Here is a 19,732-nt window from a genome sequence, read left to right as displayed (position 1 = left end):
GGGGGAAGGGTCGGCGGCGGACGTGTACCCTTCCCTGGGTGCGGCCGTCGACGAAAACGGGAGACCGGATCGAATTGATCAGCAAACCTTTTGCAGTAAACTGCAGAAAGGTCAGAGCCTCTTGATGTTGGACGGGGATCTCTCATCGTTTGTGAATTGTGAACGTGACAACGAATGGCCTCTGGAGTCTCTGCGCCCGCCGTAGCCTGTCGCTTTGGCTGTCGTCATCTGTCCACCTCATATGAGAACTGGTCGCCACAGATGCGTGCTGACTGTGCCCGCAGATTATCCTCTGCCCGTGAGAGCTGCCGGATAAGCAGTCCTGAGGATAATGATTCAGGCGCCAGAAACAAGATCCTTCAGTTTTCGCCGTTCCATCTCCTACTACGGCCTCGTTTAGTTGCCCGCGTAAAATTGTAAAAATGAAATCTTTACACATTTGAAGTATTAAATATAAACTAATTACAGTAAACTATGAGACGAATCTAATGAGTATAAGTAATCCAGCATTAGAGTATGTGTACTATAGCAATTACTGTAGCAATTTTAGTGTTTAATCATAGGCTTGTTTAGTTGCGTAAAAGGTAAGCTGTAAAGTACTATAGCATTTTCGTTTGTATTTGGTAATTATTGTCCGGTAATGGGTTAACTAGGCTCAAAAGATTCGTCTCGCAAATTACAGACAAACTACGTAATTAGTTATTTTATTTAGCTACATTTAATACTCCATGCATGCGTTTAAAAATTTAATGTGATGGAGAATCTTATAAAGTTTTGGAATTTTGAAGTGAACTAAACAAGGGCATAACCTAATTAAGCTCATTAGATTAGTCTTGCAATTTATGAGCAAACTATGCAATTCATTTTTTTCGTTAATACTTCATACATGTAAGATTCTCTTACTATATGATTTCGCAACTAAACAAGGCCTACATCCCACGATCCAACACTAGCAGGACTGAAGATATTGGCAGATTGCCTGCTGCCGCATTATTGGAGGTCTTGCAGACAATTTTTCTGAATTTCCGTGAGCATTCCTTTTCTTCCCGTCCAGCTCTCTCGCCAGCGTTGCAGTTCAATTCCCGTGCCCAACTCTGATAACCCATTTGAAATGAAAATCCTTGATCTAGAAAGGGTGATTTGGTTGGAGTATTCAAGAGGCAGCAAGTGCCTGGAAGCAGACATTGAAAAATTACCCCAGTTTTGTGCTGATTACACAGTGATATACTGTAATGTCAACAGTTTCACGGCTGTCCGCACCTGGGAGCAATGCTAACGATGGTAAAATCGAATTGATATCAAGTATCTGGAAGCAGTCATTTTTCTTGGTGTATCTAAATGCAATTGTGCATAGCATCTAAGACATGGCACCTAACCAGTACACATCTACCAAGTATCCAATGCAGAGCATGTTCATGAAAGACTAAAACAGCCTAGCCACGTTTGTAGCAGTAGCCACAGCACCTGGAACTGAAAGTAGAAACAAATTTATCACGATAATTGCTCATAATAAGATTTATAACAGCTATAGCTGTTAGTGTTAGTCCATGATTAAAGAATATGCGTATACTCTCCTAGGTAACTACTGCCATGATGTCATTTGCATTAACAAGCCCAAAACATTGTTCCTACTGGGAAAATATAGTTGCTAATTCCTCCTATTCGTGCTGAGCCTCTGAAGAAACAGCATGTCTGCTCATCAAACTTGAATTGCTTACCAAAATTGCAACCTCGTAACAACAACAATGCCATCACAGTGTAATTAATCGTACAAAAGGGCAAGGATCAGTAGCAGTTTAGCACACCAGAAATGTGTTTCGGGCACACATGAATCTCAAGAGCAAGTTGCTGAGCCAGGCCTCGAACACGCCGAGGAAAGCCCCCGCGACGACGTCGAGGATGTAGTGCCGGCCAAGGAGGACCCTGGACGCCGACGTCGCGGCGGCCCAGAGGAAGAGCGCCTCGCGGGGCTGGAAGCCACCGCCGGAGAGGAAGGCCGCGACGAGGAAGGCGCGGGAGGAGTGCCCGCTGGGGAAGGACCAGTGGTCGGCGGCGACGGCGACGTACATGTCCTTGGCGTTGTACGCCGGGCGCGGGCGGCGGACGACGACCTTGGCGAGGCAGACGAGGGCGAGGTCGATGACGAGGCCCGCGACGAGGCCGGCCAGGAGCGGGGAGACCGCCCCGGACGCGTTGGCGGGGGAGGCCGAGAGGAGGAGCAGGGAGATGGGGACGGGGAGCCAGATGCGGCCGTCGCCGGCGACCTCGAGCGCCTTGAGGAGGAGGCGCGGCACCGGGAGGAAGAGCGCGTGGAGGCGGAGGGATACGGCCGCGTCCAGCTCCGCGACGCCGCCGAGGAGCGCGGGCTTCGCCGGCGCCGACGGCGAGGTGGTCGAGGGGGCCATGCGCGCCGGCAAGGGTGATTTGGATAAGTCTGTGGGATTGGGGGAGGAGGCCGGCCAAGGGGCGTGCCACCTTATGGCCCGTAAATCCCGTAAATCCCGTAAAAAAAATCGAATTTTTTAACATATCTACGGAGTACTAAATGAAGTTTATTTATAAAATTTTGTATATGACGAGACAAATCTAATAAGCCTACTTAATCCATAATTTGCAACAGTGATACTACAGTAATAATCCACTAATTATGGATTAATTAGTATCATTAGATTCGTCTCGCGATTTACAACTCATCTGTGCAAAAAGTTTTGTAAATATACTTCACTTAGTACTTCAAATTAGCAAAATTTCATCGCAAAATTTTTTTGCGTTGGAACTAAACACGGCCTATGTTCCCTAAGGCCCCGTTTAGTTACCAAAAATTTTCGTACGCTACAGTAACTTCGAACATTTGACCACTAATTAGGAGTATTAAATGTGGATAACTAACAAAACTCATTTCACAACTCCCGGGCAAAATCGCGAGACCAATTTAATGAACCTAATTATACAATGATTAGACAATGTCGTGCTACTGTAATCAATTTCTAATGACGAATTAATTAGGCTTAATAGATTCGTCTCGCGATTTTCCGTCCATCCGTGTAATTAGATTTACAATTAGATCTTGTTTAGTCTTCCTAATCTTCGGTTGAAAATTACTATAGTAATTTTTCCCAAAAATTTTTGGAACTAAACGCGCCCTCAGATGTTGGACCTTTCTCATTCATATTTGGGCCCAAAATATTCGCGGTGTTCTAAAATTTCAATTGGGCACGCATTTCAAAATTGATGTCTTTATTGGTTATCTTCTTCCACCGGTCTGCTCGCATTAGAAAGTAATCTCTCCATATTCGAAAAAATATCGTTTTGGATAAAGTTTGGGTCAAACATTGTAAACATAAATTATGAATAATTTTTAAGTTGTTGGGTTTCAAAATACAAAAATCATATGAATAGATTTGTCTTAAAAAATACTTTCACAAAAGTATAAATATATCATTTTGTGATAAATATTTTTATAAAAATAAGAAGTTAAAGTTAAACTTTGGAAACCGTGTCACTGTCCAAAACGACATTTTTTTCAAGTATAGAGGGAGTACTAGTTAGAGCATGGTTAATAGTAGAGCCAAGTGATTGGCTATAAAACTATCTCCAACGGTGGGCATGCAAAAACGAGACCCATTTGTCATTTTGGGTGGTGCACAGCGAATCGGTCGTCACTTAAAAAACCAGCCTCTCCAACAACCAAGGCATTTTCTCTGTCACGGCCCCGCTCAGCTCTTCTCCCTTCGCTCAATCGTTTCTTCCATCCGCCGGCGCCGCCCGTCCAACCCCTCTCCTTGCCAGGTCCCTCCGCTCCCGTAGATACCGTAGTGCATGCGGCGCCCGGCCGGGCGTCTTGGCCGCCGTTCCCAGCGTCCCGCACCGCCGCGGCCCGCGGGGAGGCGAGCAGCAGCAGCAGGCGGCGCGGGTACTGCCTCGCCGCCGGCGTCATCCCCAGGGTCTTCTCGCCGCCGGCGTCGTCCGTAGGTCCGGCTCGCCGGCGTCGTCCGCAGGCCCACCTCGCCGTCTTCCGCGGGGCCGCCTCGCCGCCACCGTCCGCCGGGCCGCTCCTCTGCTTTCCCCTCTCTGCGAAACAGTTGGGCGGCACAGCCGAGATTTTTTGGGTCGAGGAGAGAGAGTGAGGCATTTTTTGGTTCCCACTCGACGAGTGAGGCATTTTTTGGTTCCCACTCGACTCGTACCCAAATTGGGTCTGCGGTTTGGGTACTCCGTTGGAGGATGATTTTTTCCTCCAAAGCAGCCCGCACGACCCATATTTGGGTTTGGGTGCCGTGATGGGTATTCTGTTGGAGATAGTGTAAGTCAAGTGATAAGAGCTAAGCCATACAACAGTTGTCTTATATTTGTCTCTAAAAACTTTTTTATTATTATGTGATGTTATGTCTTACTTTATCTTTTCTACTCTCCCTCACGTGCATTTTTATTTGGGCCTACAAATGTTTATGCTTCCGTGCCAAGCTTGGTGCTAGAACAAGAGCCAATCTCTCTTCTCTTTCCTCCCTTCTCTCCTCCACATCAGCAAAAATGCTGACTAGTTTGGCTTTAAGCCCATTATTGTACCTGCTCTTAGGTTCGCGTGCTATGCGCGCCTATACCAAAAATACTGATCTAAAGTAGTAATGGAAAGATATTATCTGCTACTATGGTCGAAGCAATATATATTGATGTATTAAATCAAATCTAAAAGTTATAGGAAAGCGGCATAGTAGTTTATAGTCTAAGAGCGCGTCAATCTCAAGAATTTTAGTATAGAAGTATAACTTTTTTCTTAGAAATTTGTTATGTTTTGTGTTAGTAGGTATAGTTGATGGATTGACTTATATTGATTATTGATTTTGGTAGGGACAAAAAGTAAGATTAGCAATGAATGAATAATTCAATTATATTTTATGAGTTTATGAAGTGGAACCAAATCCCAAAAATTATTAAAGTCTACTACATGTGAACGTAGTATACAAAATCTAGTTATTATTTTTATATGTAGAAAGTAGTTAAAAATATTTTACATTGTCGAATAATGGAAGGAATATATTTTTAAAGATAAAGAAATCCAGTTAATAGAATCATGGGTCCCACCAAACAATTTGTGCGGGACCCACCTGGTTAGTACATGGGTCCCACCTGGACCCCCATGGGCCCCACATGGGTCCCATTAGAAAAGTACGTTGGTCCCATGTGGGTCCCGCTAGAAAAGTATGTGGGTCCTACGTGGGTCCCGTCTGAGTAGTACGTGGTCCCACCTAAATAGTATATAGGACCCGCATGAACAGTGTGTGGGTCCCACGTGGGGCCACGACTCACGGAATCGCTCCAATTCTTGGAGCTTTAGTATATGTACTCACGGTAACTTTACATTCGGCTTCAAGATTCAACATAAAATCAATAAACTTTATGAGAGAGATAAATAAACCGTATGTTAACAATATATTAATGATGAAAAACTAACTACTATATAAATAAGTTGAGAGGTTAGGCTATAAAGATCCTTACGGTCAGTAGATGGCTAAATTATTAATTTTGCTCTTAGAGATCCGGCTGTGGCCTAGCTGGAAGCATGCAAAAGCATCATGCCTGTGTGTCAGTAGAGGCTGGCCACACTTTTTTTTTCAACATCAAGCCAAGCCCCACAAAGAAGATGATTGGTTATGATTACTTTAATAAGGAAATAATACATGCATGCCAACAACTACGCGAGGTCACCCCGGAGCCAGGTCCTCAAGAAACGGCTGAAATTTTCATACCTCCGGAGCTGCCCCACGCGCTGGGATTGCATGCCACTGACCAATCGCGCTCTAGTTCCCAGCAATCGAACCGACAGGTGGGGAGTGGTCCTTTCTTTTCTTTTTTGCTAGTCCATTATAACGTGCCAGCTGGGCCGATCGCTGGCTGGCCCGTTTATGCCGCCGCACGCGGAGTGTTATCAGAGGCCCACGTAGTCAACGCTGCTTTTATTTTGCGCCTGGATTCTGAGGATATTATTAGTAGTAAATTATTTATATAATTTAGCAACAAAAATTTTGTTTCCGGGATGCCCAGAACTCGTACATCATAAGTTATACACGGTAGCAATAACTTATGCAGAACGAATATAAGTTATGCATACAAAGCAGCACACATGATAAATTATGCATAAGTTACATATCATACCAGTTTTTCAACACATTTTATCATACATTATTTTTCAATGCATCATAACTTTCATGCATACAATACAAAATTATGTATACAATTTTTGTTTCTTGTCATGAAAATAAAAATATTGTTATGTAACAGTTAATTATGTATACAACAAAGCAATACTTTTTTATGCCCCCAACTTGTACATCTTAAGTTCAATAAGTTATGTATACAAGTTAGCAGCAAAACTTTTTCGAATGCCCACATCTTGTACATCGTAAGTTATACAAGGTAGCAATAACTTATGCAGCACGACATAAGTTATGCACACAAGGCAGCAAGTTTTTCAATATATTTTATTATACATAACTTTCAACGCATCAAAACTTTTATGTATACAGTACAAACTTATGTATACAAGTTTATTTCTTGTCACAAAAATGAAAATATTATTATGTATCAGTAAATTATGTATACAAGATTTTTTTATGCCCCAACTTATACATCATTAGTTCAATAAATTATGTAGCATGACATAAGTTATGTACACAAAGATAGCTGCGTGACATAATTTTGCTGAAATCAAAATAAGCTAGTGTGACATGATTTTTCGTCAGATCCCTAGCAGCATTTAGTGCAAGCGGTCCAAAAAAAGAAAGAGAACGATCTCGAAGCTCCTACGCCGCTAGCGGCATTCAGCGCGGGCTACCAAAAAAAAAGGAAAGGGAATAATGATCCCCAAGCCGGAAATGGGATCCGCCAAGATTGTCAGAAATCGTTTGCTACTTGTTGTCCTGGAGCGCGCACGCCTATTAGCAACCCCCCCCCCCCCCCCCCCCAAACCAGCCATCCAATCAAGGGGCCCTTGCACCCCACGGGCCTGGCCAGCTCCAAATCAGGCCATATAAATATCAGTACTAGTTGAACTTTTATGAAAGTTACTTCGATAAAATATATTTAAGGGTGTGTTCGACAGAGCTTCCAAAGCTAATTTTCTGCTAAATACGATAGAAGCTCTACAAAAACAGTTTTTCAGATAGAAGTGATTCTATTGTGTGATTCTGTAAAAAAAACTAATTAAAAGACTAGAAGCAGAAAAAAGTAGCTTCTCTTGATTCTTGAAGTACTTCTCCAAGCTGATTTTAAGAGTTTATACTAGAGAATAAAAAAGAGTCACTTTTATCAGAGATCAGCTTCTATAGAGAATTAGAATCAAATGGAGCTCTACCAAACAAACTCTATAGCAGGGTATATAAAGTTACAGTTGCAAGTTAATCTCTTCGTGTTTGCAAGAATGTATTGTTAGGGTCTTTTTGACATTGTTTATTTTAGCTTTAGCTTCATCTGTTTCACGCAAAATGAGATATGGTAGCGTGAACTCGTTTTACAAGTCCGTGCTAAAATCTAGATGAAATCAAATTTTTTTGACTTCACCAGCTTTGACTTTACTGGTAAAACCGTTTTAGGTGAAGCCCTGCCAAACGACTGCTGACTCGTTCGGCACTTGTCTCAAAATCGTGTAAGCCCGTAGCCTGCATGAGTTCAGAGGAGCAGCGGCCAAGTTGACTAGCGTTTCCTGTCATTTTATACGCGAGTATAAAGAGGATCGGGGCAAAATAAATGTGGGCATAGTACGTATAGCAGAGGATACTGTACTATTGCATCGCAAGAAAACGGCCAACCCTCCTGCAGCCTTCAAGCAGAACTCAATACAGAACCAGGAGTCCAGGACGAGGCCGCCAGCCCCCGCCACAGCGTCCGGACGCGGGATATCGGCCGCCGGATGCAGCCGGCTTTTTTATTTTTATATTTTTTAAAAACGTTTTTTACAGAAATATATTTTCGGTTTCACATTTTACAGTTTTATACCCCTATAGCCCGGTAGGGGGCGGTAGGGATCTATATGTAAATAAACATAATTTTTTTTATGCGGAGGCCCCTGGCGGGATCCTGCCGCCCCCTGCCGGGCGGTAGGAGTATAAAATTGTATGTTTGCAATAAATGACATGATGTGTATCATATGGTGTTATGGTGTTGATCGGTCTAGATTGTGAAGTAAATTGTGACGGGGCGGCATGCCTCATTTACCTTTAATTGCAATACTTATATGTTCGCTATGTTTGATTGCAATGATTATATTTTTTGTGAACCTTACCTGTGGCTCCATGACTCGGTCAAGTAGAGCTGGCGTTCAGAATTGTTTGATTTGTTTAATTGGTGCTTGTGCTAAAGGTGGCCACAAACCATGTGTCCAAGCATTTGGGGCTGACTAATTTGATATAATGAACGGAATTTAAATTGAAAGTTAAACAAGATACCATTGCACGTTCTCTTCTTCTTTATCCTCTTCCATCTCTTCATTCCAGTCAGATATTGTGTGTGTTGACCCTTCACCTAAATCACCGGCCTTCTGATGAATCTGAATTATCATTGCGAGAGGTCACCCACTTTTCCAGAGCTGCGTGCATGTAATGTTGCCATTCTTCTATACTACTTATAGGCGTCAACTCCCAGAAATCCCCATTAGTTTTCAAGGAAGTCAATGTATGAACCGTAAGCAAATGGGTATTTGGATTCACATTGAACTTCCTGTGAAGATATTTCCGCATGGACTCAAAACTCATCTCTAGGGATTTATCTAGACTGCACTGTCTTCTTTCCAATGCTGATAGATTTACTCCATAGGAATCATGAGTAATTCTATAGAAGTCACCGTAATAAACTTGAAACGCCACCTTGCTCGACATATCTGGCCATCCAAAAACTTTATTTTAATTAATCCAATATCTAGAAACATGGTATGGCTTCAATTATAACCACTAATCCGAACCCTAAGTGCTTGCAATAATAAAAAATACTAATCATAGAATTAAACATACAAAAAAATTTCAATGAGAAAGTTGAGAAATATTGGTTACCTGCAGTTCGGATCCAAAATCCGGCAGGGCTTCGCCGGTGGAATTACCTTCCTCACCCCTCCTCTCTCCCTCTCCCCTCTATGGATCTCGTGGGCAGGAAATGAGGGTGCGAGGGAAGGGGTTCAGCTTTTATATTGGGGGGGAGCCTGCCGCCCCCTAGCCCGGCGGGCGGGCTGCCTGCCGCCCTTCCACCGAGCGGCAGGTGCCGGCCGGCAGGGGGGCGGCAGGCTCCCGCTAGGGGACTCCGCGCAAAAAAATTTATATTTATTTACATGTAGGTCCTTGCCGTCCCCCGCCATGCGGGAGGCCCCCTGCCGGGCGGTAGGGTATAAAACTGTAAAATGTGAAATCGAAAATATATTTTTTGTAAAAAATGTTTTTAAAAAATAAAAAAATAAAAAAGCCGCCGGATCCAGAGCTCCAACAAGCAAGTTTTTGGCACGCATGTTACAGGCCGCAGGAGTATGTGGCAGGCCGCAGGCCCGCCTCCTGAGACCCGGATGACGCGGTTTTTTTATTTTTTTTATTTTTATTTTTTACAAAAATATATTTTCGATTTGTAAATTTACAGGAATATACCACTGGCCGCCCGGCAGCGGGGTGGCAGGGGCTTTTATGAAAAAAATTTCGCGAAGAAAATTGCGCAGATGTCCCTGGGGGCCGGTCGCCCGGCAGTGGGGCGGCCGGCCCGGGCCGCCCGACTGCAGGGCGACCGGATCTCCCACCCTTATATAAGGGTTGGCTGGTCCCTCCACCCCTCATTTGCATCACTAAAATTCCAGAAACCAAGAAAAAAGAGGGAGGGAGGGACAGAGGCGAAGCTCTGTCGGATTTTCGAGCCGGCGACTGTAGGTAACCAAAATTATTCTACGCTTTACTAATAGATTATGTTGTAATTATTTTTGTTGAAATAGTAAATTAGTAATCAATTTAATATCATGATTGTGTGTCCAGATATGTCGAGCAAGCTTCGTTTTCAAGTTCATTATGGTGACGGATATATTTCTCATGATGCGTATGGAGTAGATCTATCAGCTTTTCAACGAAAAGAGTGCGGAATAGATAAACTCTTAGACATGAGTTTTGGTTCCATACGCAAATGGCTTCACGAGATATTCAATGTGAATCCAAAGACTCATTTCCTAACCGTTCAAACTGTGACGAATTGGGGAACTGAAGGGGATTTCTGGGAGTTGATGCTTATAGCAAACACCGAAGAATGGCGGACTTACATGCAAGCAGCTCTTGACCGCGGGTGGCCTCTTGCAATGCTAATTCAGATTCACCAGAAGGCAGCCCATTTCGGTGAAGGGTCAACAAGTACATCATCTCATATGAACCAAGCAGTGGAACAAGAAAATGAAGATCAGAACATGCATGTCACAGAACCTGAGCCACAAGGTATGGCTGATCAGGTAGGAGAAAAAGAAGATCAGAACGTGCATGTCATTTAACCTGAGCTGCAAGGTTTAGCTGATGAGGGGGAGCGGATACCTGAAATAGTGGAAGCTGTACAGAATGAAGACCAAGAGGCTCGAATGATGGAAGAATGTGAGGACTCATCAGACGATGAGGATTACCCGTTGCTATGTGAATGGCGAGACACGGGTTTCGGAAATCCAGTGATACAGGATATTAGGAGTAATGAGTACGAATACAGAGAGAATGAGGTTGTGCAGGGAGCAAAGTATCCTAGCATTGAAACTGTGAAAGATGCTGTGAAGCTTTGGGCTATATCGTTGAGGAAGGAATTCAGAGTTGTGAAGTCTAGCAGCAAAGAATATGAGGTGAAGTGTGTCAATGGCGACTGTACATGGCGAGTACATGCCTACAAGGGCAAGTACAAGACACACTGGGAGTGTTCAATTGTTACACCACATACATGTAGATTAACTGCTGTTGCGCAAACTCACCGTAACATCACATCCACTTTCGTGGCCAAGAAGATGTATGGGGTGATTCTGGACAAAATTGATTATGAGCCAAAATTGATAATTAGGGACATCGACGACCGTTTTCAATACAAAATCAGCTATGCAAAGACTTGGCGGGCAAAACAAAATGTGTTTGAGATGAGATTCGACACATATGAGACATCATATGATAACCTGCCTCACATGCTGTCAGCAATTGTGCAGAGAAATCCTGGAAGCGCGGCTGATACCTACATTGAACCGAGTTTAGATGGGGGACCTGTGTTTCTGCTTCGTGCTTTCTTCTGCCTTGGTGCATGTGTGAGGGCATTTATGTATTGTCTTCCTGTTCTATGTATTGACGGCACATTCTTGACAGGAAGATATAAGGGGACAATACTGACAGCGATTAGAGTTGATTGCAACAAGCAGGTGGTTCACATCGCCTTTGCTTTTGTTGAGAATGAGAACACAGAGAGCTGGTACTGGTTCCTTGAACGTGTGAAGATTCACGTTGTTGCTGGAAGGCCTGATGTTTGCCTCATCAGTGATAGACATGCTGGTCTTCTAGCAGTAATAAGGCAAATACATGAAGGAAGTCGAGGACAGCCTCCTCTATGGCCAGATGTTGTGAGTAGGTGGTGCATAAGGCATATGGGTGCAAACTTTTATGAGCGCTTCAAGAATAAGGAATTTATGAATTTGTTCAAGAGATTGTGCACTCCGAATCAGCAGTGGAAGTTTGATGCATTATGGCAGGTGCTAGATAATATATGCGCCGAGCTGCTAAAGGAACAGGCCTCAACCTCCAGCCGGAGACGTTCCGGCGGCGGACCTTTCACACAGTGGATTAAGGATGCACCTAAGGAGAAGTGGTTAATTCTATACGACACTGGTGGTCGTCGATATGGGATCGAGACAACCAACCACGCAGAGTGTTACAATATGGTAATGCGTCATGTTCGTGGATTTGCTCTTGTTGGCATAGTTGAGTTCATCATCTACGGATGCACAAGGTACTTCAGAGAGCGATACCAGGCAGCTGCTGTCTTACTTAATGATCCAGAAGTGATTTTTTTGTAATAGGGTCACTAACAACATGAAAGAAAAGATTGAAAATGCTCAATATCACAGAGTGGTCTCCATGGGCACAAAAGATCAAAGGTTTGAGGTTTCATGCAAGGACAGGACATGGCAAGGTGTCCGCAGACAAAGGGTCGTTCAGGAATGCTTGATAATGTCGGAAGGCAAGGTTTTTTGCAGATGCAAGAAGGCACAACTTCTTCACTTACCATGCTCCCATGTCATTGCGGCTTGTTCAGAATCTGGGTTGGATCCTGGGGTTTTTGTTTCACAATATTACATAAAAGAAACCGCTGTGCACACTTGGGGCCATGAGATATATGGCATAGGCAGTCTGGGATCATTCACTACACCAAATATCTCTCCAGTGTACATTCCCAATCCAGATGCTAGGAGAGGGGTAGGTCGACGGCAAACACTTCGTATCCGTAACGGAATGGATGAGTCTGAGACAGGAAAGAAGAAAAAATGATGCAACCTGTGTGGAGTAGATGGTTACACTTACAAGAAGTGCCCTAAAATGCAAAAAGATAATGCTGGTGCTGAGGTTGGACCTTCTGGAAATACCACCGATGGATTGCCTCCGGATTTTGGAGCCCGTCGCGTCTAGATTTCGTTATGTGTGCATATGTATTTGAATCAGATGTATGGATATGTATTCCGACCTGTATGTGATAATTACATTTCGTTATGTATGGATATGTATTTGCACCAGATTGTAGCATGTAATATTACGAAGGTATTTGTGTAGTAAGATTTCTTGGTTGTAGTTCTAAATGTGTAGGTTGGTTCAATTAGATTGCTCACTGAATGTAGTGTACTGAAATTAGAATGGTAGTTACGAATCATAAATTTTCGGTTTGCAATACAGTTTTGTAAACAATGCTACGATTACAAAACAGAGGCCTAAGACGTTCGTACTACTAGGTACTTGAACAATGAAAAGCATGGCATGTGCAACACGATAACCTCGTGTTGTGAATAAACCTAAAATGTCTTAGGAAATGTAAAATACCGGGATTACATGGTAGTGCTTTACTGAGTGCACCGGGGATATTTTCCCTTCCTAATAGCTTCAGACCCTGCTTCCTTAGCACGGCGGGCCCTCTCTCGCTTCCTCTCCCTATCAGCTTCACGTTCCTCTGCCTTCTGACGTTCCACTTCTGCAATCCTCTTCTGAATCTTTTCCTGGTTTTTCTTGCACTTCTCCTTCATCTGTTCTTCATGCAGCATTCGTTGCCACCTTTGTGCAGCCCACCTTGCTTGACGCTCCACGTGGTCCTTATCCTGCTGAGATTGCTCGGTGTCTAACCACTGCAAGAAATCACATAGTGGCGGTGGAGTCTTTTCCCTAAATCATGTTAGAAGTCATTACTAGATCTGAAAGTGACAAACTCTGATAGTATTTTGTAGTACCTTTGCTCGGTCCTTGCCGTAATGCTTGGGCGGGTCGTATTCGTAATTCTCGCACATGAAGAATCTCTTGCCAAAGTCGTCCCCCAAAACCCTTGATTTCATTAGTTTGCATAAGGATCCGCAAAAACACATAGGCATCTGGACTTTCTTGAGGGACTGTTTCCGTCACCTTACTCCATGGAATGTTGGTGGATCCTGAGGATGCCATGGTGTTGAGCCCTGGCAATCACAATTGAGCAATCAGATTGCTAATATACTATATCAACGCTAATCATTATCGGTAACTACACCTAAATGTACCACTAATCACTTCTAATAATAATTAAACTGATTGCTAAACTACTATTTCAACAAAATACTTTCTACAATTTTCTAATATTTTCTAATTTTTTTAATATTATCTTCCAATTTTTAAGACTTTCTAATACTTCTCTAACAATTTTCTAGTACTTTCTAATACTTAATCTAACACTAAATGTACTGTATCAACGCTAATCATTACAAGTAACTACACCTAAATGTACAAGTAATCACTCCTAACAATAATTAAATTGATTGCTAATCTAATGTTTCAACAAAAATAATTACAACATAATCTATTTGTAAAGCGTAGAAGAATTTTGGTTACCTGCAGTCGCCGGCTCGAAAATCCGGCAGAGCTTCGCCGCTCTCCCTCCCTCCCTCTTTTTTCTTGGTTTCTGGAATTTTAGTGATGCAAATGAGGGGTGGGGGGACCAGGCAACCCTTATATATGGGTGGGAGGGCCGGCCGCCCCGCTGCCGGGCGACCGGCCCCAGGGACCTCCGCGCAATTATTTGAGCAAAATGTTTTGCACAAAAGCCCCTGCCGCCCTGCTGCCGGGCGGCCAGATCCCGGCCGCCCGGCAGCGGGGCGGCCGGGTATATTCATGTAAATTTCCAAATCGAAAATATATTTTTATAAAAAACGAAAATAAAAAATATAAAAATATAAAAACCGCCCCGAATGACTGTGACACGATCACACGACACGGCCTCGCGCATGGGCCTTTTTGGCACGGTGGCGCACGCGCATGGCGGCAGGCCGCAGGCGGGAGCAAGCAAAGGCCGGGCCGTGTGGTAACGATGCCTCGGAACTCCCCCATCTCTCCTTTCAAATTCGAACTCGGTCTGGGCTGAGAGTTAAGGTTCCAAATTCCAAGGACAAGCTTGGGCTTTCCGTTCCGCTGCTGCTGATCGCCTGTTGATTGTGCCGATTGACTTCGATTTCAAATTTAAACTCAGGCCGTGTTTAGTTCCGTTGTAACAAAAATTTTGCAAAGAATTTTTACTAATTTGAACTACTAAATGAAGTCTATTTATAAAATTTTTTGCACAGATGGATTGTAAATCGTGAGACGAATCTAATGATACTAATTAATCCATGATTAATCAATAATTAGTGGATGGTTACTGTAGCATCACTGTTGCAAATCATGGATTAAGTAGTCTCATTAGATTCGTCTCGCGATCTACAGCCCATCCATGCAAAAAGTTTTATAAATAGACTTCATTTAATACTTCATGCATGTGTCGAAACATTGGATGTGATGTTTTTTTTTTGTGTTTACGAGATTTATGGAGTGGGAAGTAAACAGAGCCTCCCACTACTGCGGCTGCAGTACTAATCCGAAACATTTATGTTGGGTTTGCTGAATGCTGTCGCGTTAAGTTGTGCCCCCTGCATTATATTTGGGTTCCACCGGGCTCCACAAGCTCACCGAACCAATTCAAACTGTGGTGTAGCGTCAGCGTCACTACTATTTTAACGCCCCTGCCCGCCTCGTGGATCAAATCGACACGACAGAAAAGTGCACGCATGATCCTGCGGCACACAGACTCGCGCGAACGCGTCGAAAGGCACGGCCGGCAGCAGTGAGATTATCCTCTGCTCGCGCGGACGGGGAAAGGTCACTTTTGGCACCATACCTTGGGGCCTTTATCCTTTGTTTGTTTAGATGCAAAATTCAAAATTTCGAAACTATCACATCGAATGAGAATCTTACATGTATGGAGTAGTAAATCTAGACGAAATAAAAAATAAATTGCATAGTTTGTTTGTAAATTGCGAGACGAATCTAATGAGCCTAATTAGACTATAATTAGACACTAAATTACTACATTAATTGCTACGGTACGCATGCTCTAATGATAGATTAATTAAGCTCATTTGATTCATCTCGAAATTTACAGACGAGTTCTGCAATTAGTTTTGTGATTAGTCTATGTTTAATACTTCAAATATTAAAAGATTTTCTTTCAAAAATTTTACAGCATGCATCTAAACGAGACCTTAGTTCAAATCCAAATCTACCGTGTCACGCGTGCTTTCTTCAGTGAATGAGGGTGTTCCTTTGTTGACAAGCAGGGCAATTGTTTTGTTCCATTATCCACCCACATTTTCAGAGGAGAGGAGCATGGAGTACCATGCACTCCCTGTACCTAAGGGTGGTAAAGTGTTTTAAATTTTTGCCTAGATAATCGAAGAGCCGGACTCTAATTTTATTTAATTTTGAGCTAAAAAAATAAAAGACCAAATAAAATTGTGAAGAGAGCATTAGGACTGTACCGTGTTCAATTGCTTAACTCGCAGGTAATTTGCACTGGATAGCTGCATATTGCCTATTGGCTGAGTGTACGATTTGTGCAAGAAACAGAAGTTGATGGCCCGTGATTAAGTAGCGGTGGTCATGCACGCCACTAGGCCAGCATTTTTAGAGATTAGAGAAACAAAAAATCCAGCCTAACCTGCCGACGTTGCGTGCCTAACCAGTAACCACACTAGTGCTCCGACCGTGGAATCAGCAGCCGAGCCCGGAGCCCCCCTGGCTCTCCTAGCCGCCGAAAACGAAACGCAACAGAACAAGCGTCGCGTCGTCCCGGGCACGCACCGCGCGTGAGAGCTCGCTCGGAGCTGGTAGTGGAACGGACGAGAGAAACGACGCGCGAAATGATACCGATCGGCCGCGACAGCAGCGTGCGACGACGACGACACGCGCGAGCAAACTAACCAACGCGTACGCTGGATCGAGATGATTGCATCCGTCGTCTACCGGCGGGGGCCGGGTCGCTCGGTTGGCCCCGAGAGCGAGCGAGCGCGCACGGCGGCGTCGTGGGCGAGGAAGGGGCCGAACCGCTGCGCTTGCATTGCCCCTGACCTGACGCGGATCCGGCCGGTCCCGCGCGCGCCGTCGTGTGCGTGTCCGATCGCCGGTGACGTGCACTACAGTTGCGGGATTGGACGCTCGTGCTTGCTTGGCACACGCCGCTTCCGTGGCCGCCTCGATCGATCCTCGGCTCTCGCTCGCTTCCCAGCGGCCGGGGGTACATGCGTGCATGGCGTGAGGCGATCGTTCGAGTCGAGGGTGCCACGGACGGAATGGAATGGAATCTTACGATTACGAGAGGGGAGGGAGCGTAATTTTTACTGGTAGCTAGTCGCTGCGAGTATAGCCATAGGACGATCGTGCCAATAATGCTGGTTCGGTTTTGATATACCAGGCTAGTGTCGACTGTCGATGCCGTGACATGTGGCTCTGGAGGGTAGCTGGAAGCCGAAACATGCAAAGGCATGTGAGCTAGAGTAGCGATAAAGGTGAGCCAACGCCGGCCATGAAGTGCGTGATTGTGCGACTGTTTTTGGGGCGTAACTTCAATTGGCGTCTCGTATTGGAAGACAGAAACGTACGTGCCGTTTCCATTTGCAAACCCCCAAGGACAGCACAGATTGAATACGAGCTTAAATTTGCACTTCTACCCTCTTTTACGAGTAGTACTGAAGAGTGATGGCATCCCCTCGATCTACCAGTCATTTTAAAAGTTTCAACAGTAGATACTGCAGTCTGATGATGAGAAGCCTGTGAACCCACCACGGTCCCTACAGTGGTTACGTACAGTACTATGTACACCGTATATCCGACGATGCATTCTACCGGTTGTAAAATAGTAATTTTCCTCTGATCAAGTGCGCTGTCTGAGCAACGCTAACACTGACAGCTGCGCTACCTGCCCAGGATAAGCAGCAGACCGCAGCCCTATATTAGCAAGACCACCCAAGGCAGCGCTAGCGTAGTGACCCGCTTTGCTTAACCATATATACCATCCCTAGCCTTCTACTCTGCCTAGTCGTCGCTACACGGCTACACCGCACAGCCGTCGGCCACAGCGACCGCGCTGCGTCTCCGACCGCGCGCCCGATGCCGGAGAAGCCTCCGCCGCCCCGGCGGCGCCCGACGGCGGCGGCGGGGAGCTGGGTCCGGTCACTCCACTGCAAGTCCATGGCGGCCGACGACGTGGCCGCCAGGGTCGCGGCGCCGCCGCCCAAGAGGCTCCATCCGCTACTCCCGCGCGCTGGGTGCGGGAGCTCCGGGGACGCGCTCAGCCACGTCGCCTCGTCGAAGCACGCCAGCAGCGGGGCGAGGCCGAAGCCGGGCTCGGGGTCGAAGCCGAGTGCCTATCCGGGCAAGAAGACGAAGACGAAGCCGGCCTCTGTCGTGCCGCCGTCGCCGCCCCCGGGCCCTCTCGGCCCCGTCCCAGCGCTGACCGAGCTCCCCGCGGGGCACTCGTCGCGGCAGGTGGTGGAGATCATCTTTCTGTCCTCGTGGTCGTCTCCGCTTCCGTTCCCGGTTCCGCAGCCGCCGCCGAATCAGCCAGGAGCGCCCACCAACAGCAGCGGCGGCGGCGCGTTCCCGGGCGTGGTGGAGATGCTGTTCCGCGTGCACAACCCGGCGCGCGCCGTGGCGCGCTTCGAGGACTACCGCGCCGCGGTGCGCGCCCGGGCCGGCGGGGCCGCGCGCAGCGCCGCCGACGGCAACGAGATGATGCGCTTCTCCCCGGCGCCTCCGTACGGCTCCTCGCCCGCCGCCGCGGCCGGCGGCGAGGACGCCCCGCGCATCCGGACCTTCGACGGCAGCGGCGGCGCGCACGCCAGCGGGCGCGGGCCCGCGGCCGGGCGGCGGGCCATGTTCCTGTGCAGGGTCATCGCGGGCCGCGTGGCGGAGCCCGGGGCGAGCTCCGAGCCGAAGGAGCACTTCGACTCCGCCCGGGTCGCCGGCAAGGGCGGCGAGCTGGTGGTGTTCGACCGCCGCGCCGTGCTCCCGTGCTTCCTCATCATCTACAGGCTGTAAAAAAGACAAAAACCATCAATGTCCATTAACCCTTCTGCTAATTTTTTCCCGTCACTTGTCGGTTAGTCGATCAATCAACTGCATAGGTCTGATAATCTCAGTTCCTTCCTTCCGCCCTCTATCGATCGTTAACCTTCGCCATTAATCATCTCGCCGGCCACCGCCGGACTCTCCGGCTCTCCGGCAGCCGCGCAATTGCAAACACTGTGCTGCCGCCTGCAGAGGGTAAGGCGCGCACAGTGGCCGCGCATGTTCTGATGGCGTCCCTGTGCGGGCGCGTGCCGTGAGCTGCGGCCGGCGAGGGCACTGTGCCTGCCTGCGCGAGCGTGGTGTCGCCGCTGGTTGTTTATTCGCCGGGGCTGTCGCGTTCGATGCGGGCGGGGGAGGCTTTTGAGGCGCCTCTGGGCTCTGGCTCTCCTCACCCCCGCCCGGCCGCCGGAGCGAGCGAAAGACAAAAGGAATAGACAGCCGCGTTAAAGGGAAGCGTTCGGCACTGCTCCACCGCCTTCATTTCAGGCGTCGCCTTCTGTTGCTCATGTGACCTTCTGCTGTTCGCATGCATGGAGCCATGGAGGGGAAGGCTGTGGGAGCTCTGGGCCTCTGGAGCAGCTTGCCGCATCGCTCCACACCTTGGAGCAGGATAGCGGATACGGATCAATTCAGATGGAGGATAGCTACTGCTAAACCTGCACACCTGGACGCGGATACGGGTAGTCTCGGAATATCGCCATGTGGGTGTGCTACCGCCGCTGCTGCTGCGGATCTTGCCCTCGCAGCGCTGTACGCGCGTATCCGTACTGCCTGCCCATGGAAGTGTATTGAGATACAGATACGACCTGCCAGGCGCCCTCGCGTATTATCAGGTAGCTGTCTTTCCCTTTCAGAAACAGATGAGATCGTCTTTGCTGGGTTCAAAATGATTTTTTTCCCTCTCTCAAGTTTGCAGCGCAGGTTAGAGCCGAGCGATCGAATTGAATAATGAGTAGTGTACTCTCCGCATGCTTATTGCTCAAACTGTTGACGTTTTTTACAGGCCAACACACGATCGCGCTAGGTCGCGCGACGCGAGGAGGAGCTTCTTGCAACACCTCCTGCGTGAAGCGGTCAGACCGGTCAGAGGGACCGGTCAGACCGGT

The 19,732-nt window shown here is 46.6% G+C and overlaps 2 protein-coding genes across 2 annotated transcripts; one reads left to right on the top strand and one right to left on the bottom strand.

The window, feature by feature from the left end:
• Positions 1–1,678: 1,678 nt before the first annotated feature.
• Positions 1,679–2,453, bottom strand: LOC120656710 (probable lipid phosphate phosphatase beta). The gene has a single exon (XM_039934899.1). The coding sequence runs from the start codon at positions 2,403–2,405 to the stop codon at positions 1,797–1,799; it is 609 nt and encodes a 202-aa protein (XP_039790833.1). The 5' UTR covers positions 2,406–2,453; the 3' UTR covers positions 1,679–1,796.
• A 15,136-nt stretch (positions 2,454–17,589) lies between these two features.
• LOC120656709 (skin secretory protein xP2-like) lies at positions 17,590–18,715 on the top strand. Its single transcript, XM_039934898.1, has one exon. The coding sequence runs from the start codon at positions 17,667–17,669 to the stop codon at positions 18,594–18,596; it is 930 nt and encodes a 309-aa protein (XP_039790832.1). The 5' UTR covers positions 17,590–17,666; the 3' UTR covers positions 18,597–18,715.
• Positions 18,716–19,732: the final 1,017 nt, after the last annotated feature.

The sequence above is a fragment of the Panicum virgatum genome, chromosome 1N (assembly GCF_016808335.1).
Source record: "Panicum virgatum strain AP13 chromosome 1N, P.virgatum_v5, whole genome shotgun sequence".
NCBI lineage: Eukaryota > Viridiplantae > Streptophyta > Magnoliopsida > Poales > Poaceae > Panicum > Panicum virgatum.
This window is presented reverse-complemented; position numbering and strand designations above follow the sequence as displayed.

What these genes read in the sequence shown, in the direction of transcription:
- LOC120656710 (XM_039934899.1), bottom strand. Translation starts at nt 2,405, where the DNA reads ATGGCCCCCTCGACCACCTCGCCGTCGGCGCCGGCGAAGCCCGCGCTC.
- LOC120656709 (XM_039934898.1), top strand. Translation starts at nt 17,667, where the DNA reads ATGCCGGAGAAGCCTCCGCCGCCCCGGCGGCGCCCGACGGCGGCGGCG.